General features: G+C 37.9%; 2 protein-coding genes, 1 long non-coding RNA gene and 1 other non-coding gene across 4 annotated transcripts; 3 read left to right on the forward strand and 1 right to left on the reverse strand.

The window, feature by feature from the left end:
• Positions 1-485: 485 nt before the first annotated feature.
• LOC146484794 (serine/threonine-protein phosphatase 5-like) lies at positions 486-18,472 on the forward strand. Its single transcript, XM_085104237.1, has 16 exons — positions 486-597; positions 3,972-4,141; positions 4,514-4,585; positions 5,250-5,394; positions 6,010-6,131; positions 8,356-8,421; positions 8,955-9,053; positions 10,830-10,935; positions 11,678-11,749; positions 12,663-12,733; positions 13,276-13,363; positions 13,929-13,969; positions 14,369-14,453; positions 14,570-14,663; positions 15,918-15,996; positions 17,072-18,472. The coding sequence occupies exons 1-16, from the start codon at positions 507-509 to the stop codon at positions 17,135-17,137; spliced, it is 1,467 nt and encodes a 488-aa protein (XP_084960363.1). The 5' UTR covers positions 486-506; the 3' UTR covers positions 17,138-18,472.
• LOC146484795 (small Cajal body-specific RNA 8) lies at positions 5,447-5,575 on the forward strand. The gene has a single exon (XR_014863545.1).
• LOC146484796 (uncharacterized) lies at positions 17,513-19,143 on the reverse strand. The gene is made up of 2 exons (XR_014863522.1): positions 17,982-19,143; positions 17,513-17,697 (listed from the first exon to the last, which is right to left on the reverse strand). It is a non-coding gene; the product is annotated as an uncharacterized LOC146484796 (long non-coding RNA).
• A 1,529-nt stretch (positions 19,144-20,672) lies between these two features.
• Positions 20,673-22,017, forward strand: LOC146484797 (protein phosphatase 1 regulatory subunit 27-like). Its single transcript, XM_085104165.1, has one exon. It carries the CDS (start codon positions 20,827-20,829, stop codon positions 21,295-21,297), a length of 471 nt encoding a protein of 156 aa, XP_084960291.1. The 5' UTR covers positions 20,673-20,826; the 3' UTR covers positions 21,298-22,017.
• Positions 22,018-25,102: the final 3,085 nt, after the last annotated feature.

Raw genomic sequence — 25,102 nt, forward strand, 5'->3', positions numbered from 1 at the left:
TGAAGTTCTTTATATTAAAGTGGATGGCTGCCATGAGCTCAAACACTAGCTCTCAAAGCACTCTAGTGCACAGCTATAAACCTGCCGTGCACAGGCTAAAACCGCTCGAACACAGCTCATCTTTTCTGCAGAGTCAAAGTACAAACTCTGAGTACAGTGGAGGGGAAGGTAGGTGTTCATTATCACAAGATAAAGAAATAAACATGAAATAAGAAATTATACCAGGTGTCCCAAGGGAGCTTTTTTTCTTGACAGGTCGAGTTGACTGGGGACATATTTGAAGTCACATCCATGTGTGAAATTGGCGACCTCACAAATTCATCATTTTTGCTCCCCCACGAAACAAAAGACAAGTATTCCAGCCTCACCCGCACACCCACTCCCCACCGACTCCCCACCTCCCCACTTACCTCCCCACCGCCCGTCGATCTCGCCTTAGTCTCCCTCTGAAAGTTTTTAGGAGAGAAACCGAGAGAAACCTGTAACCGAAAGTTCAGAAAAAAAAAATGGCGGACGAGAAGGCAGCAAATGGTGAGCAGACTGAAGATGAAGTGAAGGCTGATGAATACAAGTTACAGGCAAACCAGTACTTTAAAGGTATGACTTGATAAATCTGAAATATTTCTGGTATCTTAGATCTTGAAGATTTCATTGAAGGGTGTGAAAGGCATGATTTTTGCAAACCGGTATTGGAGCCGAGATCTACGTCCTGAGGCGGCTAGGCGGCTCGCCGGTCGTGGTCAGAATTTAAAGAACGATTTAAGGTTTGTAATTTAGTGGTTCGACGGCTCGACTTACAAGCCGCCGAGCCGCTTAAATTTATAATAGTGGAAAGGTTGCCCTGTATTCTATAATTTAGCTAGTCCACTGTACCGGCCGGATTGAACTTTAACCTCAGCTATGCTATGTGATTTCACATTGATGCTGTCAAGCTTGTGCTAACGGCAAAGGAAAGAATTAAGATGTAAAAGTAGCTCAAGAAAATGTTTGGTGCTTCTCAAAATCAAATGAATCGAATGAATGATCTCGTTGGTTTTGCGTATTGAGTAACGTATTCGACAACTGAATTACATGCTTCAGTATCTTCAAATTGTGTTTCGATGTATTGCAGATATAGGGAACAGTAAGACTTGAAGCTATTAAAATTCCATCTGGATGCAGATTGCATGGCAACCACAAATTGGCTTATGACATATGGAGAATATTCTGACATTGTGTGGTTCCAGAAAATATCCATACCCCCACCACGGAGGGAATTGGAAATTCCAGAGGGGTGGGGGGGTCAATGGCCCAGGAAATTCCAGAGGGGAGGAGGGGTGAATGGTTGGATAAGTTTCCAGAGGGTCAACTTCACGTTCATGTCAGACATAAATGTTCGTAGATCTTTCTTGAAGACATTACTTTGTTTAACTGTTTTAAAGAAACCCTTGTTACATTACAAACATGTTTCCCTTCTCCGAAAAGCCTTTGTAAGCGAAGTACTCCAACTGAGACAAGAAATCTATGTCTGCGTTGCGCGACTCAGTTATTATAAAACTGTTTGTGAAACTTTCTTGCATAGAAAAATACTGTTCATTGGCAACAATTGAATTTGTATCAATGTTTAAAAGGGAAAATTTTGTATGGCTATAAAGTGAAAGCCCCAATTTTACATAAAACATTGAAATATTTGTTTGTTATTTTTGTATGCTGTGTAGAGTTACGGGCAAAGGTCAATTCCCGGGGTCAATTATAACTAGTTTGTCAAAACTGACCCATGTTCAAACTTATTTTGTCCAAAGTATTTCAACTCAAAGTCCAAAACTATTGACTTAATTTCTATGCCAAAATTCAACAAAATAGAGCCAATTCGACCTTCTTTTAATGTGTTATTGATCTCAAACAAAATTTGCATAAGAACGTGAACATGCTAATTTCGTTTTGCTGCTCCATTTCGTCTGCGGTTTCAAGTTACGATCTGAAAGCCCTATTTGTCTCCCTGCCCTGCTAATGCTTATTTTGTCCATGCTATTCTGATTCAATAGGAAAACTATTGACTAAAATAACTAGACTGAATGATTACCAGGAGAAAAATCGATTGAGTAGAACTAAAGCGATAATCTTTTTGATCTCCTAAAATTTGCATAGGAGCGTAAACATGACATATGCAAATTAAATGAAAACACATTTTTGCATTGCCGGACTTATTCCAACAATTTAGACCTAAAATCTTCAGCGAAGCTGATGGTAAAGTTTGATGCCAATGACCACAGGTAAATATAAAACACAACAATTATTTCAGTGTCAAGAGCTTTTTGGCAAACTCTACCCGTGAAATTGAACGGCGCGCACACTCTTCGATAACGCATATTTTCTCCTCGTGTAGGCAGTTCTTGATATTTCTGAAAAGTTTACATCAAACTGATTTTTGAGGCGTTCTTTTGAAGTAAAACTTTTCCAGAGGGTGTGGGGGGTGTATTCTGTATTTAAGGAATTTCCGAAGGGGTAGGGGGGTTAAAAAAATACCTCGAAAATGGAAAATCCTGGGGGGTTGGGGGGGTCCTATGTGAAATTCCCTCCGTGGTGGGGGTATGGATATTTTCTGGAACCACACATCCAATTTTCGTTGGTGAGAAGTAAATCTAAGCTATCTTTTTAGCTGGACAATTTTCAGCCTGCATTAACTTTATTCTTTCTTTGGTTATAAATTTGAACCTTTCACAGAAGAACGAATAATTAACAATTATTCCATGAGCGCGCGTTGGATATGAGATGATAGATAGCCAACAAGGCGCGAAGCGCCGAGTTGGCTATAATCATCTCATATCCAACAAGCGCGAGTGGAATAATTGTTTTATTAAAAACAATCAAGAAATATTGTAAGTTATGGCTGATTTTGCTTAGCAAGAACAACCAGAAGACCATTTTAATGATCCCTATCCCCGGGCATGGTATAATAGCTCATATACCATGGCCGCTAGGCCAATCAAATCCCTGGAATTGCATTATACAATGATCCAGTTTTTAATAATAGAAGATAAGACTACTTTTCTGTCTGTTGAAATTTACAAGGTGTTTTGACCACAGGTCACCAAAGCATGATGTGACACAGGTCACCATGCAAGCGTGATGTAAGAGTTTGTATGGTGTTAAAATTAAATCAAAAATTAGACAACAATATTCCCACAACAGCCCACAAAATTATAATAAAGTCTGAAAAAGCTTACCTGGTGTGTTTTGCTGTGTTTTCAAGGCTTCTCAGTGCTTCCAAATGCTGTTTTGAGTGGTTTATCTCTCAGCGGCTGGTCCACATGCATCACTGTATTATGTTAATGGAAGGGTGGAGAGCACTTTGAAAACCTTGCTAAAATTTGCTTGAAGCTTACCTGCCTCACCATATGTCAAGAAGGATGATGTGCAGTCCTTCCTTGGCAGCTCATTTTCGGAAAAGTTCATTATTTGAGACACAGGCCTTAGGCCTTTGTTGAAAACAAAGTTGATTTCAAATCGGGCACCATTTTTGCCGTGAACCAAGCTGTGTCCCTGGAATGTCATAACAAATGCACAGTCAAACTTTATAGACGCGAGTACTAAAAACTTAATGTGCCCAACAGGGGAAAACCAATGGAAACCTTTGGCACGCAAGAAACCACACACACCCCCTCCTGGGCGTGTGTGTGGTTGTTTAACTATCTATTTACCCGCTTTTTATAGAGTGACTTAAATTGTTTTGTCAAATAGTTAGGGGGGTTATCTTTTTTTAGGGCCTAAATGAAAATTATTTGTGTAATTCTAGCTACCCTGTTTAAATAAAGTGTATTTTTATCATCATCATCATCATCATCATCATCATTATTATTTGAGCATCTGGCTAATGTGTGGGAAGGTCATGGGTTCAATTTTTGTGAGGACTCAAATAATGTCTTTGTTCCATGCTTGTGATTTTAAGATAAACATTCCATCTTGTTTTCTTCTTTTGCTTTGGTTTTCAGAGGGGAAGTACGATGATGCACTGAGTCTGTACACCAAGGCAATCGAGTTGAACCCAAAGGTACCTGCATACTATGGTAACAGAAGTTTCTGCTATATAAAGACTGAATACTATGGCTATGCACTTGAAGATGCCAATAAAGCTATTGACTTGGATAAGAAATATATCAAGGTCAGTATGTTGAAGTGTTGTAGAGTCCTAAAGTATGATGTTACAAATGTTTGAATTTTTGGAATTTATTGAGATGTTTGTAAAGAGCAGGATGAAAAATGCCTACTTGTCAAAAATTAACATTTTTGTTACAATTTGGAGGTGAGATATTGGACCTTTTATGCTCTGATGACCCCATACAAAGCCTTCTAATTTTGCCTCAGTTCTAAATGTTGAAAGTTCAGTTTTTGTGGGTCGGTATCTCCTTTGTGTAGTTCAGGGAATTTTTTTCCTGATGAGATGCAACCTTATTAAAGTCATAGGCTATAGCTTTATCATCTATTTGTTAGTTTATGATTCAACTCTTTGACCTCAAACGTATTTATGCTTTAGGCATATTACAGACGAGCATCAGCTTATATGGCTCTTGGAAAATTCAAACTCAGCCTGAAGGATTATGAAATTGTAGGTATACCTCTTTTAGGTTCATCTTCACTTGATCTTTTCTAATTTCTTGTTCCAGAAAATCTCCACAACCATCATTTAAAATATTTTTATAGTCAGACCCCCTCCCCTCTGGAAATGCCAATTTCGTGCCATACTTTCCTTTAAATAATTGGCATTTGAGGCCCTCCCCTCCCTCATGGTTTCTAAGGACTTAAGATGGGGCAAGTAATATTTTTGGGACATAGTCAGGAATGCCATATTGTACATAATTTCATAATTCAATTTTAGTCAATATCTGGTCATTTAAAATCAATTCAGTACCAACTGGAATGGTCTCTTAAGATCTTTTCATTTTAAGGAAGATACTGTCCCAATAGGTATTACTAGGTAGGGGAATACAAATTCATATGCAATGACCTACAAAATTTAATGTGTTTAAATAATCATGCACATCTGGCCAAATTCATCCTATCGTGCTAATTAAGGCATGCTTTATAAGAATTTTTCCTTCATTAGCGGTTGGTTATCAAGAACATCTTATGACAGTAAAACTGATGAGGACACAAGTGGTACAAGGACCATGTGCCCTGCAAGGCAGGTTTTGGCCAGTGTAACAGTCAGTTCCTACCAGTTGAGTGTTGCTCTGAGTTTTGAAGTGAGCTTTTTGTCATATTCTCTACAGGTGACAAAATTCAGGCCCAAAGACAGAGATGCCAATCTTAAATACCTAGAATGCAAGAAGATAGTTCAGCGACAAGCCTTTGAGAAGGCCATTGCCGTGGATGACAAGAAATCTGTTGCTGACACTGTGGATTTGAAGTCAATGGGTCAGTGATATATAAGCGTTGCCCTCTTGTATTTACACACCATCTTACCTGTTGGGAGTTTGATACATGGCACATAGTTTTCTTGTTGTGTTCATCACTTAACTCCCGAGATAAACATTGCTCTCTGATGACTGTATAATGCTCAAGGAAAGTCATACAGACAGATACGGAGCACACATATTTGATCTGAATCTACATGTTAGTTAAATCCTTGAAGAAAACCTTCATTCTTGAAATAAATTGATGTAAAATTATTGGGAATACCATCTTTTTTCACATTTTCTTGGAAAACATGGAAATTGTATTTCCATGTCAGAAAGAACACCATTTGATCACCTATTTTCAATTTTACTTCAATTTCCTACTGCAGAATAACTGTGAGGGTCTTTCTTCTATTTAATATTAATTTTATTACTGTAAAATAAATTGAAAACTTAGGTTTCATGAACATTACGTTTGACATTATGTTTGACTGCAGTATATTTTTAGTCCTTATTAACAAAACTTTAGGAAGAATTACCAGTATTAGAAATGGTACTGAGCTCCTTTAGGTACTGTTTTGATGTTGTACTCTCAGTTGCTTGGTTCCTTTGATAATTTTTCAATTTTTTTCAGTTGTCGAAGACGACTATGATGGTCCAAGATTGATTGAAGATGGAATCACAAAAGAGTTTGTAGAGGAATTAATTGAAAGATTTAGAGATCAAAAGAAGATACACAAGAAATATGCATACAAGGTTAGCAAAAATGCTTTTCTTTTATTTTCTTTTAATTTACATGTAACAATGATGTAGCCTCTTATGTAAACATGGTGGTTCCCAGATGGAGGCACAACTCGACAGCAGCATCAGTTGTGCTGCTAGCTGCCTTGGAAAACTGCGATGAGAGAATTGGAAGCTGATGTTGGAGACAAAAATCACGCTCTACAATGCGTGCATACTATCAACACTGCTGAACGGATCCAAGACATGGTCAATCTATGCGGAGCAGATCACCAGACACTCAGAAACTTGAGGTGCATCCTGGGGGTCAGCTAGAGAGATACAGTGTCAAATGACGAGGTCTTGCGATGATGCAGATGTCACGGCATGCACACAATCCTACTACGGGTCTTGTCAATCCTACGTTTCCAAGATCAGGGGCAGAATGAGCTGTGGCACTGCAGCATTTTGGTGAACAGGATAAAGCGGGGGTGTGCAGAGAGAAATGGGTGACGGAAGCTTGTGCACCATAGCACTATGAAAACAGAAATCAAGATCAGGGCAGGAAACTTTCTTCTCAATTCGCTTGTCCATTTGGGCAACTGCAATGTGTATTTTACTTGTCCGAACCACAAAACTACTTGCCCAAAAAACTTGACAAATTTTTTCCAATGGCCTGTCCTCCGGTTTCTGGTCCGGTATGGCAAACAACATGGCGACGACTTTTCGAATGGGTTGTCAGTGTTTCCCTTCTGAATCCTTGAACTCCATCTCCACATCCGATGTACATTGGGCTGCTTTTATCAGCTAGTTCTGGATACTTCCGACAAGTCGAGCAATGCATTTGTCTGTTTGTTCCTCATAACAAACCAACTCGAACTCTTTCTGCTAAGCTGGCTGAAATTTTCTGACACGTTTCGCTTCATCTTTTCTCTCGTCATCTTCGTTTCTTTTCTTTTTGAAATACTGTCAATACTGCCAGGTGTTTCAATTTCAATAATTTTGATTGAGAGGAAGACATTGTCGATACGCTCCACAAGCGACAGAAAAAGGTAGCCTGACAAGCACGTGTTGTCATGCACCTGCAATTATGCTGTACAGCTGGACTCACATGGAAATTAATGGCGGCAGGCTTCCAACCTCATTCCCAGGGTCTCTCTTCTTCCCGCCCCAGCAAGAGAGGCGGGAAGAAGAGAAAGAAGAAGAGAGACCCTGGGAACGAGGTTGGGCAGGCTTCGCGTAACGAAACACACAACTTACACAAAATGATATTTTATTTTCTGTAAAAGCTACTTTTTTATGGCAGTAAGTTATCAAATGTGGAAAGAATGATTCATTCTATATCCAAAGTCAAGAAAAAAGTTCATTAATTTTTTCCTTCAACGTGGTCGCCTAATCGGACAAATTGGATCATATTTTTCCTTATCCGAATGGAAAAGCTACCCGTCTCGGACGTTCGGACAGCCTAAGTTTCCTGCCCTCTAGATGCCAGGAGAAAGGTCAACCACGCCGGAAACAGACAGTCTTGGTGCAGACAGCTTGATCTACTTGGGTCTGAGCAGCCTATACACAGACATTGTTTGAACTCATGGTGTTTCAGAAGTCCAAACAATGGCCTTAGAAAAATGAACTTGATATAAATCTCAGGTTTCCATAATTTTGATTTTTTGCACTTCTTTTAAATGTATGTCTCCGGCTAATTTCTTTGTGAATTAGAATGTGGAACTTATTATTACTGAGTGTTTTTCCACTGTATTGAATGTTACCATTCAACAAAGTTTTTGACCCCTACTGTAGTTGAATTTATTCTCATGATTATCTCTATTTTTGAGATTAGACGATCAAGGTTTGATGTAATTTATCAAGAATGAGGTTGAGTGTTTTATCTAATTTCCAAACACCGACCAAAATCAAGGTGTTTGGAAATCCGATAAAACACTCTTTTGTGGGTTTGATATAGCATTTAAAAACAGTTAATAATTCTTGGAGAAATTTAAAGGAAAAGTTTACCAAATTTTTAATGATAATTAGAATCTCCTTCATGGTAGTGTTTTTTGGTTTTTTTGTGTGTTTTCTCTTCATGAATTATTAATAAGTTTGAGAATGTATCTTCAAACTTTATAAGAACTAGAAGAAACTTTACCAAAACAAAGAAAAATTGAATGTGGTGCCTGTTGTTTTTCTTATCATGACCTCTTGGGACAGCTTAGAATGCTTTATTTGTGCAAAACTTTAAATTAATATCTGGACAATTTTTCAGATTTTATTTGAAGTGAAAAAGATGTTCGAGAAGCAGCCATCCATGGTTGATATCTCAATACCAGAGGTAAGTAGTTCAGAGCAAAAGTTTGCAATGTTTTCGATAAAATGTCATGGCCAGCAATATTCAATGGGTATGTCAAGCTAATTTTAGTTTAATGGCCTTAGCTCCCACAAGTATCCTGTAGCTCACTGGTAGAGCATCCAAAATAGCAATCGGAAAGTTTTAGGTATGGTTCTACTCATGATAGGAGAACTCAGATTTCCTTTTTCCAAGTATGCCTGTGTCACTCACTGAATAATACATCATTCTCATAATTTATTTGAGTTTCCTAGTCTTACTTTTTCTGAAAATTATAGTTAAATAATAATATCATTCTAGCAAGAATTCCACTACATGTGCTATCTCTTGACTTTTGCAATATTACTGTTTGTGATTCATTATTATTGGTGTTTCCATAATAGTGGATGTTCAGATTATCAGCGTGCTGACAAATGCTTAGTTTTCTCCAAGGTGTTAATTGACTGACAGATCAACTTAATATAATCAAAACCATTATGTTAATGGTTTCAAATTATTCTTAATTTCTTTTGGAACAGAATGGAAAGTTCACAGTGTGTGGCGATATACATGGACAGTTCTATGACCTTTTAAACATCTTCAGTCTCAATGGACATCCTTCTCCTGAAAATCCATATGTATCCTTTGTGCATTTAAGTTAATTGTTTTTCATTTTCAAGAATTACCCACTCCAGCTAAAGCTAAAATTAAACAAATTTGGTGTTGGTGGGCATTCAGGGGTCTATTCATGTTTATTCCACGTTTTCTTCTTTTACCGTCCACTGCTAGCATATGCTGTCGCATGAGAGCTAGTCATTACAGTTCCTACCCATAGCAGACTTGGTTCATGGGGGGGGGGGGGGGGGGCTTCTTTTGCTTCTTTTTAGACCTTTTAAGCAAGTCAGCCTTGAAATTTCTCTATAATATTTTGTGGGGATTGGTAGGGAGGAAACTCATTCAAAGATAAAATTTATGTGAGGTGACCATTAAATTTAAGGACGGTGCCTACTAATACCGAAGTATTTTTGTGCGGCTTATGACTATGTGGGAAAAAAAGATCTTAGCAGGGCCTCTTGGAATCCCAAAAGAAAATTGGGGGTAACCACGCATTTTTCAGAGATAATTAAGCAATAATATCTCTAAAAGGCGCCAAAATATAAAGCAATGTATGGGATTTTTTTCCTAAATTGAAGTTTAATTATCTCTGAAAAATGCATGGTTACCCCTAATTTTCCTTTGAGATACTAAAAGCACTTGCTAAGTTCTGCTTTCTCCGTATAGTTTTAAACCGCGCAAAATTATCCCTGTATTAGTAGGCACCACCCATAGGAAACCCGAGTATCTCGAGATGCGCAGAACGTATGCGCAGTAGCAATAGTAGGCACCGTCCTTAATTAAGGGAGGCAGTCTTCTTGTAGTGGCTACCTTACTTAAGTGGATGAAACTTGTTCAGCAATAACTTGGATTTTACCATAACTGTCAAAATCGCTGCGCGCTGATTGGCTCGTAGCTTTTGTCTATAAAAAATATAAAAATGATGTCAGATGTAACACAAATGCTTTCTCAACAGAAAATAAAGCCAATTCCGCTTGTACTTTTTCCATGTTATTGTAAAAAACAAACTAATGGCAATTTTCTATGGTCAATACTCTTATAGACCATAAAATGTTTGAAAAACTTGACATTGAAACCACTCACCTGTGGCTTGTGGTTCCACTTGGATTTTGAACTTCTTATGATGTCATTTTTAACTCGTGAATGCGCGCATGTGCAATGAGCAAGTTATAGCTATGGTTTGGATAGTCGTGGGTTTTTCACTTGGTTGGTAGGTTGTGGATTAGTGCAAGAATGGAGATTTTTCGTTAAATCTGAGCAAAGTTATAAGTTTTTTCGTTTTTCCACAAAGTGTGGTGTCTTAAATTCAATTAGTGAAGGGTCGACATGAACTTTGATTAAAAAAACACGTGAAAATTTTTTAATCGGCGCATCAGAATAACCTTATTCAATTATGTAGGGAATAAGTTTACAATCATTTTAGTATAAGAATGGTTATTTCTTGTTACATGATCGGGCAAAGTTGTAATTTCTTTTTAGCTTTCAAGGTAGTGTAGTGTCTTAATTTCAATTACTGATGTGTCATCTGCATTCACGAGTTGGCTCACAGGGGCCTTTGATATGGTCTATAGGAGTATGGCCATAGAAAACTGCCATTGATTTGTTAATTGTATAAATGACCTAAAAATTCTAGATCTCAGTTGGGTCAAGCAGGCTCCTTGTTAAAAGAATGTCAACCATCTCATAAAGAAAAACATTTTGAAAAACAATAGACCTATAATTAATCTGTAACTGTGCATTGCTAATAAATTTTACTTTTATTAATATTTAAGTATTATTTATCCTTAATGAAATAATAGTTATTTAATGGTGACTTTGTAGACAGAGGATCATTTTCATGTGAAGTCATTTTTACTCTTTTCAGTTTTAAACTGTTGTATCCAGATCACTTTTTTATGTCAAGAGGTGAGTAGTCGTTTTACAATTCAACCACAGTGAAGTTAAATGGAAATAAATCGCTTTATGCTGAGTGTGACATGTTTAAGTGTTAATTTCTCAACTTTTGGTTTTTGCTTTCCTGTCGTGTGGGATGGACGAGGCACAAATCCTTGTCAATGAGTTTTTAAATTGGAAAGGCCGTAACATAGAAAGCTAGACATTACAAGATAAGAATACAGACTTGAATGGGGGTATTTACCAATCGAACCACTTAGCAAGCTTGAAATAAACTGCAACGAGACAGTTATGAAATGTCACAATGGATCCTAACAATTAAAGAGACAACAAAGAGATAAAGATAAAGGTACAACCGTTGACCGATCCATTACAGTAATACTTGAAGCCCACAGGGCATTGAGTGTCACGCTCCATTAACTGCGTTTTACATTTGTGCTGTAAAACTATCTTTAATCAGAAATTGGAGTCCATCATAAGAAAGGTTACATTAAAATTTCATTAGATTGAAACCATGCAGAAGGCTTTCAAAAATCAGAAAAATTAGAGACATTGTATAGATTTGGGGTTTGGAGACATTTGTATGGAATTTGGGCGACCTTTCACAGGTCACTACCTGGTAACTACGCATTCAATGAAACATAACCAAACTTAGCAACATGTAAGACTTTTTTTGATTATCCATTTAATTTTAAAGGGACTTAATTTCTCAAACATTTCACCATCCCAGTCATTTTTTTGTTTGTTTTTTTAGGTAATCATGAAAGTATATACATGAATCAAATGTACGGCTTTGAAGGAGAGGTCAAATCAAAATATCCTTTTTGTAGTTGCCAGGAGTGTGGAAAACATGCATTCTAAATGTTTGTTTTTATATAAATCTATAAATAAACAAGAATACAAGACAGCTTTAAAGTGCTGTTACACTAGGCAATTTCTCTAACTTGTAACTTGTTTCGCAATTTTGTTGCAATACAAGTTGCATGAATCGTTGCCTGGTGTAACATGCTCTGGAATAAACATGTCTCACAATTTTTTTGTTGCGGCAATCGTTGCGAGAAGTAGAAGTCGGTTCTACTTCGTGCAATGGTGACTGCAACAAAAACATTGTGAGAGATGTTCATTTCAGGGCATGTTACACTAGGCAATGATTCGGGCAACTTGTGTCGCAACAAAATTGCGAGACAAGTTGCAAGAAAAATTGCCTAGTGTAACAGCGCCTTTAATGTAAGTGATCACAACATGCACTCATATAATTTTTGTGTAACACCAGACACAGGTCAAGCGACACACTGGTAGCATTTCTTGCTTATGATGCAGCTGGCTTGGGGTTCAAATCTGTTTGGCTAAGGTTCAAACCTCACTCTGTAGAAAACGGTTTAGGATAGAGCACCATAAGTATCACTGTTCTCTCAAAATGGGTTTACCTGCAAGTCGCTTTAAATGGTAATGAGTAGTTCTCTGTTACAGTACTGTGAGGAGAGCCTAGATCTTGATAGATCAAGTATACCTGCAAATCTATGTAATTTATTCAGAAATTTATTGCATTCGACGTAGAAAGAATGCATTCCTAATACAGATTGGAGTCGAGATTGTATGGGACAGTTGATCAGTTGACAGTTGAATAGATGCTCTTAGAATTTAACAGTATTTGAAGAAGCTAACAAGAAAACACACACATAATAATACGCCTTGATTCACATTAATACATACTTAACTTTGCATCACATATACTTCAGACATGGCTGACCTTTTTACCGAGGTCTACAACTGGTTACCACTCTGCCATCTTATAAATAACAAAGCACTGGTATGTAACAAGCTTTTTTATTTAAAACTAACTAATTGGATAATGCAGTTCCCAGAGTTGCGATTGGTTTAGTGGCCGTGATATATGAGCTATTATATCATGCTTGACAAATATGGTAAGAGTACATGTTCGGGGGAAAAGAAAATATCACTAAATCAGTAAGATAAATTTAGCAATTTTTCGTTATCGTTTTTGATAAAACTCCTGGTCACTTCATGTTGGATGCTGGGTATCCTGTGATGGAATGGCATCCCATCCAGGGGAGAGTGGGGAGTAGTAATACTCCGAGTCACTTCATGCTGTTACTACTTTCCTCTTGATGGGATGCTAGTGCATCACAAGATATCCAGGGCGATTGGTAATGCTTACATAACTTATCTCCTTGTTGAGAGTTGGACTGCATGCTTTCTCTGTCCAGGCTCTTCTATCGTCTACAAAATAATGATGCTGTCGCTGCCCACTTTCTTAGTTCTCCAGCTTCTTTTAACTGTCTCTTAGATTTGATTTTAAAAGTCAGGGCTAACATTGTGTGTGATGTGTAGGTAATGCATGGTGGATTGTTTAAAAGAGATGATGTGAAGTTGGAGGAATTAAGAATAATTGACAGAAACAGACAGCCTGGTGATGAAGGTATACAACATTTTATATTTAAGATGTAATGTTATTATTATATCTTTCACTCACAATAATTAAATTGGCAGTTACTCTCAAGCTATAATTTTTCAGGTCTGAGAATGTTTCAAAAATCAAATATTTAGAAAAACGAACAACACTTAAGGATTTCATCCACAGACTCAAAAGTTAGAATCATATTGTACAGGACAATAAACAGCAGCATAAGAAAGTACTGCTCTGTAGCTTTCATTTGAATGGTCAAACCTTAGGATTTTATACACAGAAAGTATTGCTCAGTAGCTGTCATTTGAATTGGCACACATCCACAGTCCCAAAAGTTAAAACCATTTTGTAGAGTATAACAAACAGCACCACAGGAACGTACTGTTCAACATCTTTCATTTGAATAGTCACACATTAGGATTTCATCCACTTATACATGAGAGTGAGATTTACATAAACTTCAAAGCTGTTTTTCTGGTTTAATTAATGCCCATTTCAACAGATTTTTACTGGCATGCAGTAGATTTCGCATTTTATTTTTAATTACTTTGTTACTTTGTTCTTTGGCTTTCTGCAGGGTTGATGTGTGAATTATTGTGGTCAGATCCACAGCCGCAAGTATGTTACTTTTTAGTTGCTTTATTCCTGTGATTTTTCCCTTTTTTATTGGTAACAATTTATGGCAACAGTAAAAATATGAAGATAAAGAATAAAAAAATAATAATAATAAAATAAAATTTTAAAGGGGAACCCATTGGAGGCCCGCAAGAGTCCCATGCAAGGCAATGCATTGCAAATCACAACATTAGAGAATAAGAATGAATAATAATGACGATGACGATGATGATGATGATGATGATAATTTTGGGTGGTTTGTGTCCCCTTGTAATGATCGTCATGTTTCAAAGCAGAATCCTACTGTAGTTCTTTTTTTTTTTTTTTCATTTCAATTTTTGGAACCTTTTTTTTCACTTATTTTTTTGGGTGATAAATGCTCTGATTTATCATTTATTGTAGCCTGGTCGTTCACCAAGCAAGCGTGGAGTCGGTGTTCAGTTTGGTCCTGATGTCACTGAAGAATTTTGTAATAACAACAACCTTGGTGAGTTTTATATGATCAATCAAGTACATATTTGCTAACACCAGTCCATTATGTGACTGGGATTGTCCCTGTTGAAATAATTAATTCTAGTTGTTAATTTCTTCTTCTTTTTTCAGAATACATTATCAGAAGCCATGAAGTGAAACCAGAGGGATATGAAGTGGTGCATGATGGGAAATGTATCACGGTCTTTTCTGCTCCAAATTACTGGTTAGTTATGTAATGTTTAAAACACGAGCAGCAGTGTTTTATCGGGGTTTAAAACCACGAGGTGCAGTCGAGTGGTTTTAGACCCAATAAAACACGTGCTGCAAGTTTTTTGAACGGCTTCAAAAACATTCCTGGAAAAGCGTGTGTCAAGAGAGTTCATAACAATGATGCTTTTGTGAACGTTGGAAATTAGCATACAAGAAAAACATTAAACACCGCATACTAATAAGGAGGAGGTTTTATCGGGTTTTAAAGCCACTACACATGATGTTTTATCGACCATTTGATAGGTCAATGGGCTTATGAATTATTAATGAGTTGAAGTCAGCTTACAGGGCCTCCACAGACGAGGCAAATTGTTGTTGAAAACAAAAAGTCATCGATGACAAACTATCTTGTGTGTGAATCAAGTTATCGACTACAACTGTGTAAATATTCGTGCAACAACTTTGAACTCGGTCTGGTTTAGGGTAAGGATTTCAGGGTCCCATTGGCAGTGGAGTGGAGTTGTGGAACGGTCTACCCTTAGAGCGACTTCCTCGAATGATTTTAAGACTAAATTGAGTCGCCACAGCCTTAAGTAGGATTTTAAACACGGTCTCCAAGAAAAGCAGCATTTATTGTTTTATTTTTTCTTTTATAATTGTAGTTAGGTAGATAGTTAGTTAGTTGATGATAATTAATATGTAGCTGATGGAATTACCGGGTCCAAATAAAGTTATCGTAAGGTATCGTATCGCACACCCCCACCCAAAAATGTTCAGAGCAACCCCCCTCCCCCTTCCCTGCCCGAGAGAAACCATAAGTGAGCTATACTTGATGTAAGTTCAAGTGAAAGAAGCTGTACCCTTTTGCTACTGCTTATACGTTCTGTGCATCTCGAGATACTCGGGTTTCCTATGGGTGGTGCCTACTAATACATGGATATTTTTGCGCGGCTTAAAACTATGCGGAGAAAGCAGAACTCAGCAGGTGTTCTTGGTATCCAAAATGAAAATTGGGGGTAACCATGCATTTTTCAGAGATATTAAAGCTTCAATTTGGAAAAAAACGCCATACATTGCTTTGTATTTTCGGCTTTTTAGAATAATTGTTGCTTAATTATGCCTAAAAAATGCGTGGTTACCCCCAAGATTCTTTTTGGATTCCAATAGCCCTTGCTAAGATCTGCTTTTCCCGCATAGTCATAAACCGCGCAAAACTACTTCGGTATTAGTATGCACCGTCCTTAATCACAAACATTTTTGTTTGCAGTGATCAGATGGGAAACAAGGGTGCGTTCATAACTATGGGCCCCGATGTGAAACCTAACTTCACAACCTATGATGCTGTGGTAAGTTCTATTGTCTTTGCTTTAGTAACGTTTTTAACGAGAAGAAATTCCATTTGGAAATGTGGTTCGGTGAAACGAGCCCGCGCTCGTCCACCGAACGGAGCAGTGCCAGACCCGAGAGAGCGGCGGAAATAGATTCTAGCACTACAAACAGCAGTACACATTGCTTTGTTACCTGTGTGATTAGTAGCTTCAACTAGAACAGCGAGTAAAACTCCATAGTGTGTGTAGGCAAAGTGACAACATTTGTGTTCTTGTGTGAAAAAATTAATCCCTTTTAAAGGAAACCTACACTCTTGAAATAAATTGACGTTAAATTGTTGAAATACGATCTAATTTCAAATTTCGTTGGAAATTATGGAAATAATATTTCAGTGTCGGAAAAAACAGAATTTGATTATGGCCTATTTTTCATTTTAAATTTCCCGGGCGCCGCCATGTTGGATTTCATGACGTAATACGGTTGCTCAATTGTTTCACACAAAAGAATTTTTGCTTACTGACAATAGGGGCAACCGTATGACGTCATGAAATCCAACATGGCGCCGCTCAGGAAATTTAAAATCGGAAATAGACGATAATCATATCTAATTTTTAGCCCACTTTAATGTCACTTCTACTTTTTAAACTAAAATTTAGAATTTAGACACTTTTTCCGACAATTTACCGTCAATTTGTTGTCGGAGTGGAGGTTCCCCAGCGGAAAAGAACAGGAAAAACTGCGTGCAAACGGTTTCCTCGCATTCCAGTGTATGGAAAACATTAATAAGTTCACTGAACAAGTGAACAAACGAACAAATAGTTTTACGGAATTTATTCACCTTTTTGTCATCGACATTTGACGCTTCTCGCGTGGTTTTTGAAAGTCGCTATCAAATCACGTGATTACTGTTATCCAATGAAATTCCGTTCTCCGTTACCATAAATCTCTAATGACCAGCGGCCAACTCGTGATTGCTGTCAATTAGCCACAGAGAATGTGAGCATTGTTTTCTCGCAGTTTATTCGTGGTTGCTGTCCCCAGGAACGATTTTAAAACGTGCACGTTGGTAAGAGTTATTTTCTTTCGCTTCAGCCTCACCCAGACGTTAAACCAATGGCTTATGCGAACTCCTTCATGTCCATGTTTGGCTTCATGTAACTCACACCACAGAGTCCACCTTGTGGATGCCCGTTCGGATTGCGTCAGCTGGTTCTCTTGACAACCAAATGGCTGGTACTTCTCACCGCCTGAAGCGCCGCAAGCTGATTGGTAGACACGTCGATACATCCACCTTGCGCATGCGTATCATTGGATTCTCTGACTCTCTGTCCCATAAAGAACAACTTGCTCAAGTGGAACAGCATCGTTCCATCGTTTAGGGCTGGAATACAATGCTTTCAGCCTTCCCGCATTATTGTGTACCTTATGACTTAAACATGGCGTCGTTTTTGTGGTTGTTATGCCGTACTAGTACAGACTTGAAAAACTAAGTGTTTCCCGCAGAAATATTTGATATTGCGTGTTGGTTTTGTGAAATAATTGCCTTACAATATTTCAGCGCGAACTTGTTAAATTTTCATTCAGATATATTTTTTGAATTAGCTTTATTTCCCTTGGACTGTACAGTAATTTATAGCTCACTTCCTCGTACCACCCCTTCCCTAAAATAAGAAAAAAAAGTGACGTTATCCGGAATACCGTCATAGAGTAATTTACTACTGGTTAGAGCGGTTTTCAATTGAGTGTCGAAAGTAATTTCGCGTTTGCTTTGGTTTTGCATTACTGCGCTCTGTGATTGGTTAACAAAACTCGCGCCACTTTCTCAACCAATGGGAATTCAAACCAAAACCAATCGTGTTTTCGCCGCATGCGTTTTCCCGCGCTTGGCGCCAGTTACATGTATTTGCTTCGAATTCTGATTGGCTCGTTGTGTTGTGTACATCTATTGCGACTGGCCAGAGTAATTACTTTGGTTTTGGTTTTACGACACTCAATTGGAAACCGCTCTATCTCGAAATTTCTCTCATCAACTGGATGAGGGATTAAGAATTTTTTTTCGCAGAAGCTTACCTTTATCGTTGTTACTTTTTTCATTAGTTGTTATTTATACCTAATGGAGGTCTGGGGGTTAAAATCGTTTCTAAAACACTGCTTTCTCTTGAAGACGTGAAAAAGTTAAAAGAAGTGAATCCACTGCCGAAAAAGATGGCGACTAGTACATGTACCCATAATTCTTAGCGTACAAAATCTCCCCAAAACGCCCATTAAACGCACAGAAAATTTCTAAAAACTTCGAATCTAGTATACACAATGTTGTTAGTACAAGGACGAACTTTGCAAAAATTATGGCTTTCTATGTGCCCATTGGCTGTGTTAGGTTCAAAAGGTATTGTGGTAAATATACAGCTGCCATCTTTTTCCCTACAGTGGATTGTAACTCATTGTGGGTAACTGTATTCAAACATTTTTTAGAAATAAAGATCATGATCTATATTTATGAAGTTTTTCATGCAATCCTGCCCAGACTCGTACCCAGTCACTGTTTGTTTGTAAGGCGAGAGAAGATTGGATACGAGAGTGAACTCAGGCGCGCAAGTCGTCTCTTCCCATGACACCCCGCGCGCCTCAATCCACTCGTATCCAATCTTTTCTCGCCGCGCAAACAGTTAAATTAATAGCGATAGGGTACATGTCTGCATCTGCAGCCTGCACGCTTTGTTGGCTATGAGCTCACATAATGCAAGAAAATTATGCTAATATATGCAGCTGAATAAATTTTCTTTACGTTTTTAATGTAAAAATGATGTCATAGCGGCGTCGGATCGTCGCACTATTCTACCCCTTATTTTTCTTCAGAAATATTATTCTACAATTATTCTGATAAAGTACTTTGCTTTTTGAAAACGATTTCTTCAATGGAAAGATCACTCCCTTTAATACACAGAGTCCTCAGGCTCTTTGGCCAGCAGTTGGTCGCCAGGATCGTAGATACGTTAGCTTAATTTATTCTATTATGCTAATATATGAACCACACACCTGTATATTTTCTCTACACTTATAAATTTTTTTTAACTCGAAAATTATGTTACAAGGACGTTGAAACGTTCAATTTTTCTGTTTATTTTTCTTTTTCAAAGTAAAATAGCTGGATGCAATAACTAACCGCTTTAGTTGTGACTTCTTTTCGTCAGCGCTAGATTGTTTGTCTTGGGGACAAAAGAATTTTTAGATAGTTGCAAAACGTTTACTCATCTTGCTGTATACAGTATTAACGTGTGCTACACCCATGTGAAAGAGGTGTTTAAGTCATTGCAAAGGGAGCTCGCAATTTGTGGGTGTTTTTTGCACGATGAGAAAAAAGTCTGCGTTTGCTAAACTAGCCGCCATTATGATTTGCGCGCGTGAATTTCGCGGCACGTTCGATAACGAGAAGGCGTGATGCACTTGCCCTCCATGTAAACAAGTGTGATCTCGTTTGTAAACAGATGCCAAGTTGCTTAAATTTTATTTCATGCAACCGTGTATCAGCACATGTTTATGACGTCAAATTGAACGAGGTAAGCCTTATACCAGATTATCAAGGTTTATGAGGTTTACGGTAGCTGATACCCTGTGTGTCCTGGTTGGAACGAAAATGACCACAAAAGAGTCGCTTGAAACGTTTCAAATACATTTTTGGTTGAGCTAGATATAGCCTATCCTCCCCAGTAACTCAACTGGTTACCAAAGCATATTCATTTATTCGATTTCGGAAAAAGAGCTCGACCATGTTTAGTGAAGAAAACGCTAGAATTGTTTGTTTGAGGGGAAGTGATTGTTTATTATTAGGATGTGTAGCCAACCAGGTGCATTTTCGTGAAGTGATTATTGTGTTAATATTTCCCCAGTAGAAGTTTGCGGAATATGTGCTCTTCTGTACTGACTCTAAGCCAGGAGCGTGTCCCCTAAATTCTTTTCATTTCCGTCCGCGTACAAAGCATAATTAATGCGTTGTACACTTCAAAAGAAATCATCTAAAACTTGTAAAGAATGTACACACATGCGCGACCCTATCACTAGCAAAGGTTAAGCTTTTTATCAGCGTTTTGATACTTGATCGCAAAGCTGCCATAGTGATATTTATCACATAATCCTTTTGCCATTTCGAGAAAGCTTACTTGCGTAATCAGAAAGTCGGGGATAAAACGGATTTCTTTCACCTATTCAAACCGAGGATTTAATTTGTTTCGTTGACGTGGAAAAATATGAAAAACAGGAAATAAAAGATGTAATGAGGCAAAGGATTAGTGTAATAAACGTCATCTTTGAGTCCATTTTTTTCCCAGGGTGGGGTGGGGATACATCAGCAGTTCTTGTTAGCAGTTCGCAACAGTTTCACTAATTTAATTTTTTTCCCGGGCGTACAAATCGCACCGAAATAACTCTGAAGTGTTTGTGCGAAGTAATTTTCATCTCCCGGAACGTAGTCTGCTATATTTAGCCCGCTTTGATCTATTCCACTCAAAATGATTTGGAAATTGCATTTGGTTTTTGACAGTTTGACGTCACCCTTCGGCTTTTATATTACGAAAGAAGGACAGTTGTGTCCCACGTGAAATAGACGTGTGTAAACAGACTGCCTTAGCCAGCCAATCAGTTTGAACTTAGTGTATATTGTTTGGAAAAGTATAATAAGTGAGTCTCTCTGTCTTCCGTTCAAAAAGTAAACTTTTTGGGTATTATAAACAAAGGATTTGGCACCCGAACATTTAAGACACAGCTTGAAACCGTGCGCGGAGATACAAACTTCCTGACGAAGGCAAGTCTAACCATACAAACTTAGTTATCCTGCAATTTGTAGCCTTTTCATGCCAAGCCAAGCAGTTATCAAGGAGGTAATGGATCGAAGAGTGAAGTTTCCGCACGATTTGGTCTTCCATGACATGGTGAAAGAAGGCGATCCGTCTGAAATGTGCTCGTTTTTAAAACGACCCAGCGTGGATACAGAAATGTTGGTGAACACCCAAGGTGGGCAAACCAATCCCGCTTTTCACCAACTTGTCAAGGACGGGAACTTGAAATGCATTCGAATGCTTGTATCACTGGGAGCGGATGTTAATATGCAGGATGAAGAAGGGAACACTTCGCTCCATCATAGCGTACGAGCCGGCAACATTGCTGTAACCAAGTTCTTACTTCGAAGCGGAGCGAACCCCGACATAAGCAACGAGGATGGCGACTTTCCTGTCGATTTAACAGAAGATTTCGACCTGATTGAAATGCTGGTCAAGTATTCGCCAGAGGAGAGAAGGAAAAGCATGGCTGCAGCAAAACAATGAGATGCGAAAAAGAAAGAATTGACTTCTCAACTTGTTGCCGTTTGTTAGTGCCGTTATGTTGCTTTTGTACTGAGCTGGGTTTTCGAATGAATCTGTCCGAACTGTTCGTCTACAAGGTGCAAGGCATGCCTGCTATAACACAAGAAAGACTTGTTTTCAATACTATAAGAACTTTTTGCTACAAGTTTGTTAAATCAAAGGTTGAAAGAACGAAATGACAACAAAGGGATGTTTGCTTAACTTCAGCGAACAAGTGAATGTAGTTTCAGTTTAACGGGAAGGCATCCTTAAATTGCTTTCTTCACTTGTAACTAACTTACAGTCAAATTATCTTCATTCGGAAACGGACAGCTGTGAAGAGACAAACAAGAAATAGGTCGCATTTTGAATGTGTTTCTTTATGGCAATTATATGCAAAATATTGCGAAAATTCGCTTCGACAAATACATGTAAAATAAGTATTCAATTGTAGTGTACAAAGTGAGCGATAAGTTAAAATGGTTAAAATATTTATTGCTTGTTAAAGCGAATATTTCAATTCGCTTTTCAATAATGTAAGTTAAACTTCATTAAATGCTTTCGTTTAGTGCAGTATAGGAGTTCTTGCGAAAACGAGCTTTGCCTATAGATTGTGCAACGTTGTAAACAAATTAAAGTAAACTGTGTGAAATTGTAGAACACCCAGTATGGAGCGGAACAAGAAAACACTCTTGAAAAGTTCTTTGTGTCGTGCTTATTATTTCCTAAGAGGTTTCCGACTCGAACAATTAAATTCAGCCAAACTTTCCTGTTGTGCCCCCACTTTGTTAGTGAAATCGAGAACTTTTTTCCTCGTTATTGTTTTGATATTCAAGGACTTCCAGTTGCGAGAGAAGTCTCATTGAATGGTACAAGATGGTTGGTTTTGTACAACGAAGTTGCATGGCCTTTTTTATTCTATCTTCTACTCAATTTAACCCATAGCTCTTGTTATGCAAAACTATCTCCTAGCGCGTTTTAGCTGCAGACGGCTTAATCAGTAACGTAAAAATCCCAGTTTTCGTTTTCTGGCGACAATACAACTTGCGTCAGCGCGTTCCAGTTCAATCAGGTCTGCAACCAGAGGAATTATTTATTGCTTACTGAAGGAGTTTGTTGGTCCAAATCATGTGCGGTTTGAGACCATATTTATCAGTTTATGAACATTCAAAGGAAGGGTGTTAATCAGCTTTAAATGTAGTGTTCTTTATTGTGCTGTTAGCTTATAGTGTACAAGCGGTTCTTACTTCTCAGACCAGTAAAATTAATATTGTTAAGGGTGACACTACTGTTGTGTTCTATCTTGTTCGTGTGGGTAAAACCTAAGGTATAAACTTTTAAACGCTTTCATCAGTTTACAATCATGAATTTTCATTCGACAATAACAGACACTTTTTGCCTAAGTGCGCTCAATAAAATTAGTGATGTTGACCACATTTAAGTGTGTTTATGACATGAAACTGAGACATGACGTACATTTTTCGCATGCGTCAAAAGGTAATTTAGCTTTACGAACTTCCATTTCATAACAGACCTCATGAAAGCAATTTCGCAAAATAGGCCTTTAAGCCTAGCCATTAGCGCTTATTGTCCTAAAAACGTAACTCGTTCCACAAATTACCAAGCTACTTCACTTGAATATGCTCTAATTGAATTTTGTGGCCATCTCAACTAATTCTCAAGAGACTATGTAATAATCCACTCTTTAATCCCATTGTTGTTGAATTATCGCACATTATCAACACTTGCCGGGCGGTACGGCCTTTTGAGTGACGTAGAAAGCCACTTAATTATCATCATGGCATCAAACGCCATTCAAACCTTTGTTTGTGCTGTTTTGGACTTAATTATATTTTATATTATCGTCATTTGTCGGTTCCTGTTCTGGCAAGAATATAATGACGAATGTAAAATTGAAAAGAAAAAAAATCAACTGTTGTTTTGACAAACAAACTGACCGCGCTCATAGAAAGTATCCTAAACAACTTTCATCTGAATGATCACCCTTTTAGTTCGGCTACCAACAAATTTCAACAGTTTCTCAGAAAGCTTTCTTTCAACTGATCGCTTGGTCTGAAAAGTTAGTATCACCATATACAGCGTAATGAATAGTACCACAGGAATTCACTCATTAACTTCTGACACTTTTTCGATTTCATCCCTGTTAGGAAATTCATGGCTTAATTAATTCTCGAAAATAAGAGTCATTCCTGGATTATACTTTACGTTTGCACTCCTATTTACTATCAAAAATCCCACCCCACCTCCTCTTTCTTTCTCGGATTAGCTTCACACCCATTCCGCCCGTTTAGAGGACATTTGGTGTGGTTTAAATGATATCCAACCTGGGCCCTGTTGATCGCGCGTGGGAATTCAAGAGTCTATCGGGGAAGCTGCAAGTTGTCACATTGAAATGTTAAGAAGGGTTTTGCATTGCTGTAGAGTTTGAGAAATGATGAATGGTTTTAAAAAATCAAATCAGATCATTTGGGCAGACTATTAACATCTTTACACCTCTGTTGTGTTGCAACTCTTTAAGACCAGTTCTGTCGTCATAGCGGTTACCATGGCAAGGGATCCGCTCCACTCAAAGACCTATAAATTTCAGTTTTTGCAAATTAGCTCAAAAAATAAGTCGGTGACCTACTGTTTTAGTATTGCTTTGTTGGACTTCAGGCGTTTTGCACGCACGACTTTTGATACGGAAAAAGATGGCGACTCCTGGTACATCTATCCCTAATTTTTGGTGTGCAAAAAACGTGAAGGCGCTCATAAAAACGCACGAAAAAGTTCTAAAAACTTTAAACGTAGTATACACAATGTTGTTAGTACAGGGACGAATTTTGCAGAAAAGTATGGCTTTTTATGAGCCTATTGGCTGTGTCAGGTTCGCAAGGAATTGTGGTAAAATGTACAGCCACCATTTTTTCCATGCGGTAGATTTTGATTCATTCAGCTGACGCATGCGCCTTAGTCTCCTTAGCTATAATGATGAATATGAATAAATGTCATCCAACTAGGACATTCCTCTTATTGTGTGGTTATGCCTTACATGGATCTGTCTTGAATGGTTGACTTCAATATTTAGTTTTACAATAACTGTCCAACTTCACGCGCGCTGATTGGCTCGTAGCTATTGTCTATAAGAGTACAGACATTAAAAATGACGTCAGATGTATCGCGCGCGCTTTCTTATCGGAAAATAAAGCCAATTCCGCTCGTACTTTTTTATTTTATTGTAAGAAACAAATCGGCGGCAGTTTTCTATGGTCTATAATCTTATAGACCATAAAATGACGCCATAAAATGTCCAAAACTTGGCAGTGAAACCACGAGCTGCACTTGAGTTTTGAACATTTTTTGACGTCATTTTGTGGCCTATAAGAGTATAGACCATAGAAAACTTCGTCGATTTGTTAATTGACGGATTATTTAACAAAATTGCTGGCGTCTAATAACTTTTCAATAAAACCCACACCCATTTAATTCAAGACAGATTTAGTGACTAGGTGATAGAAGCTACAGACACACGTTCTAAGCTCTGAGTCGCAATGAACCATTCAGTGGCCCATCTGACTATTTCTTCTGAGCACAATTCTGACGTCATAAAACACGTGACTACTACATTTAAGCCTTAAGGAACTTAAAGGGGAAGTATCACGTTAATTTGCTGTCATTTCAAAAACCCAAAAACGTTTGTCTGTCAGCAGAAACAAAGAAATAATTGTCAAGTTTGTTATAAATTATCACCCCAGTGCAATAAAACTGTCGATTAGTGCCTCTGGCC

The sequence above is a fragment of the Pavona decussata genome, unplaced genomic scaffold (genome assembly GCF_977016875.1).
Source record: "Pavona decussata unplaced genomic scaffold, jaPavDecu1.1 SCAFFOLD_29, whole genome shotgun sequence".
Taxonomy (NCBI): Eukaryota; Metazoa; Cnidaria; class Anthozoa; order Scleractinia; family Agariciidae; genus Pavona; species Pavona decussata.

What these genes read in the sequence shown, in the direction of transcription:
- LOC146484797 (XM_085104165.1), top strand. Translation starts at nt 20,827, where the DNA reads ATGCCAAGCCAAGCAGTTATCAAGGAGGTAATGGATCGAAGAGTGAAG.
- LOC146484794 (XM_085104237.1), top strand. Translation starts at nt 507, where the DNA reads ATGGCGGACGAGAAGGCAGCAAATGGTGAGCAGACTGAAGATGAAGTG. An exon ending in GCCTGAAGGATTATGAAATT is followed by an intron (nt 4,586 to 5,249) that starts GTAGGTATACCT and finishes TATTCTCTACAG; the next exon opens with GTGACAAAATTCAGGCCCAA. An exon ending in TGTGGATTTGAAGTCAATGG is followed by an intron (nt 5,395 to 6,009) that starts GTCAGTGATATA and finishes AATTTTTTTCAG; the next exon opens with TTGTCGAAGACGACTATGAT.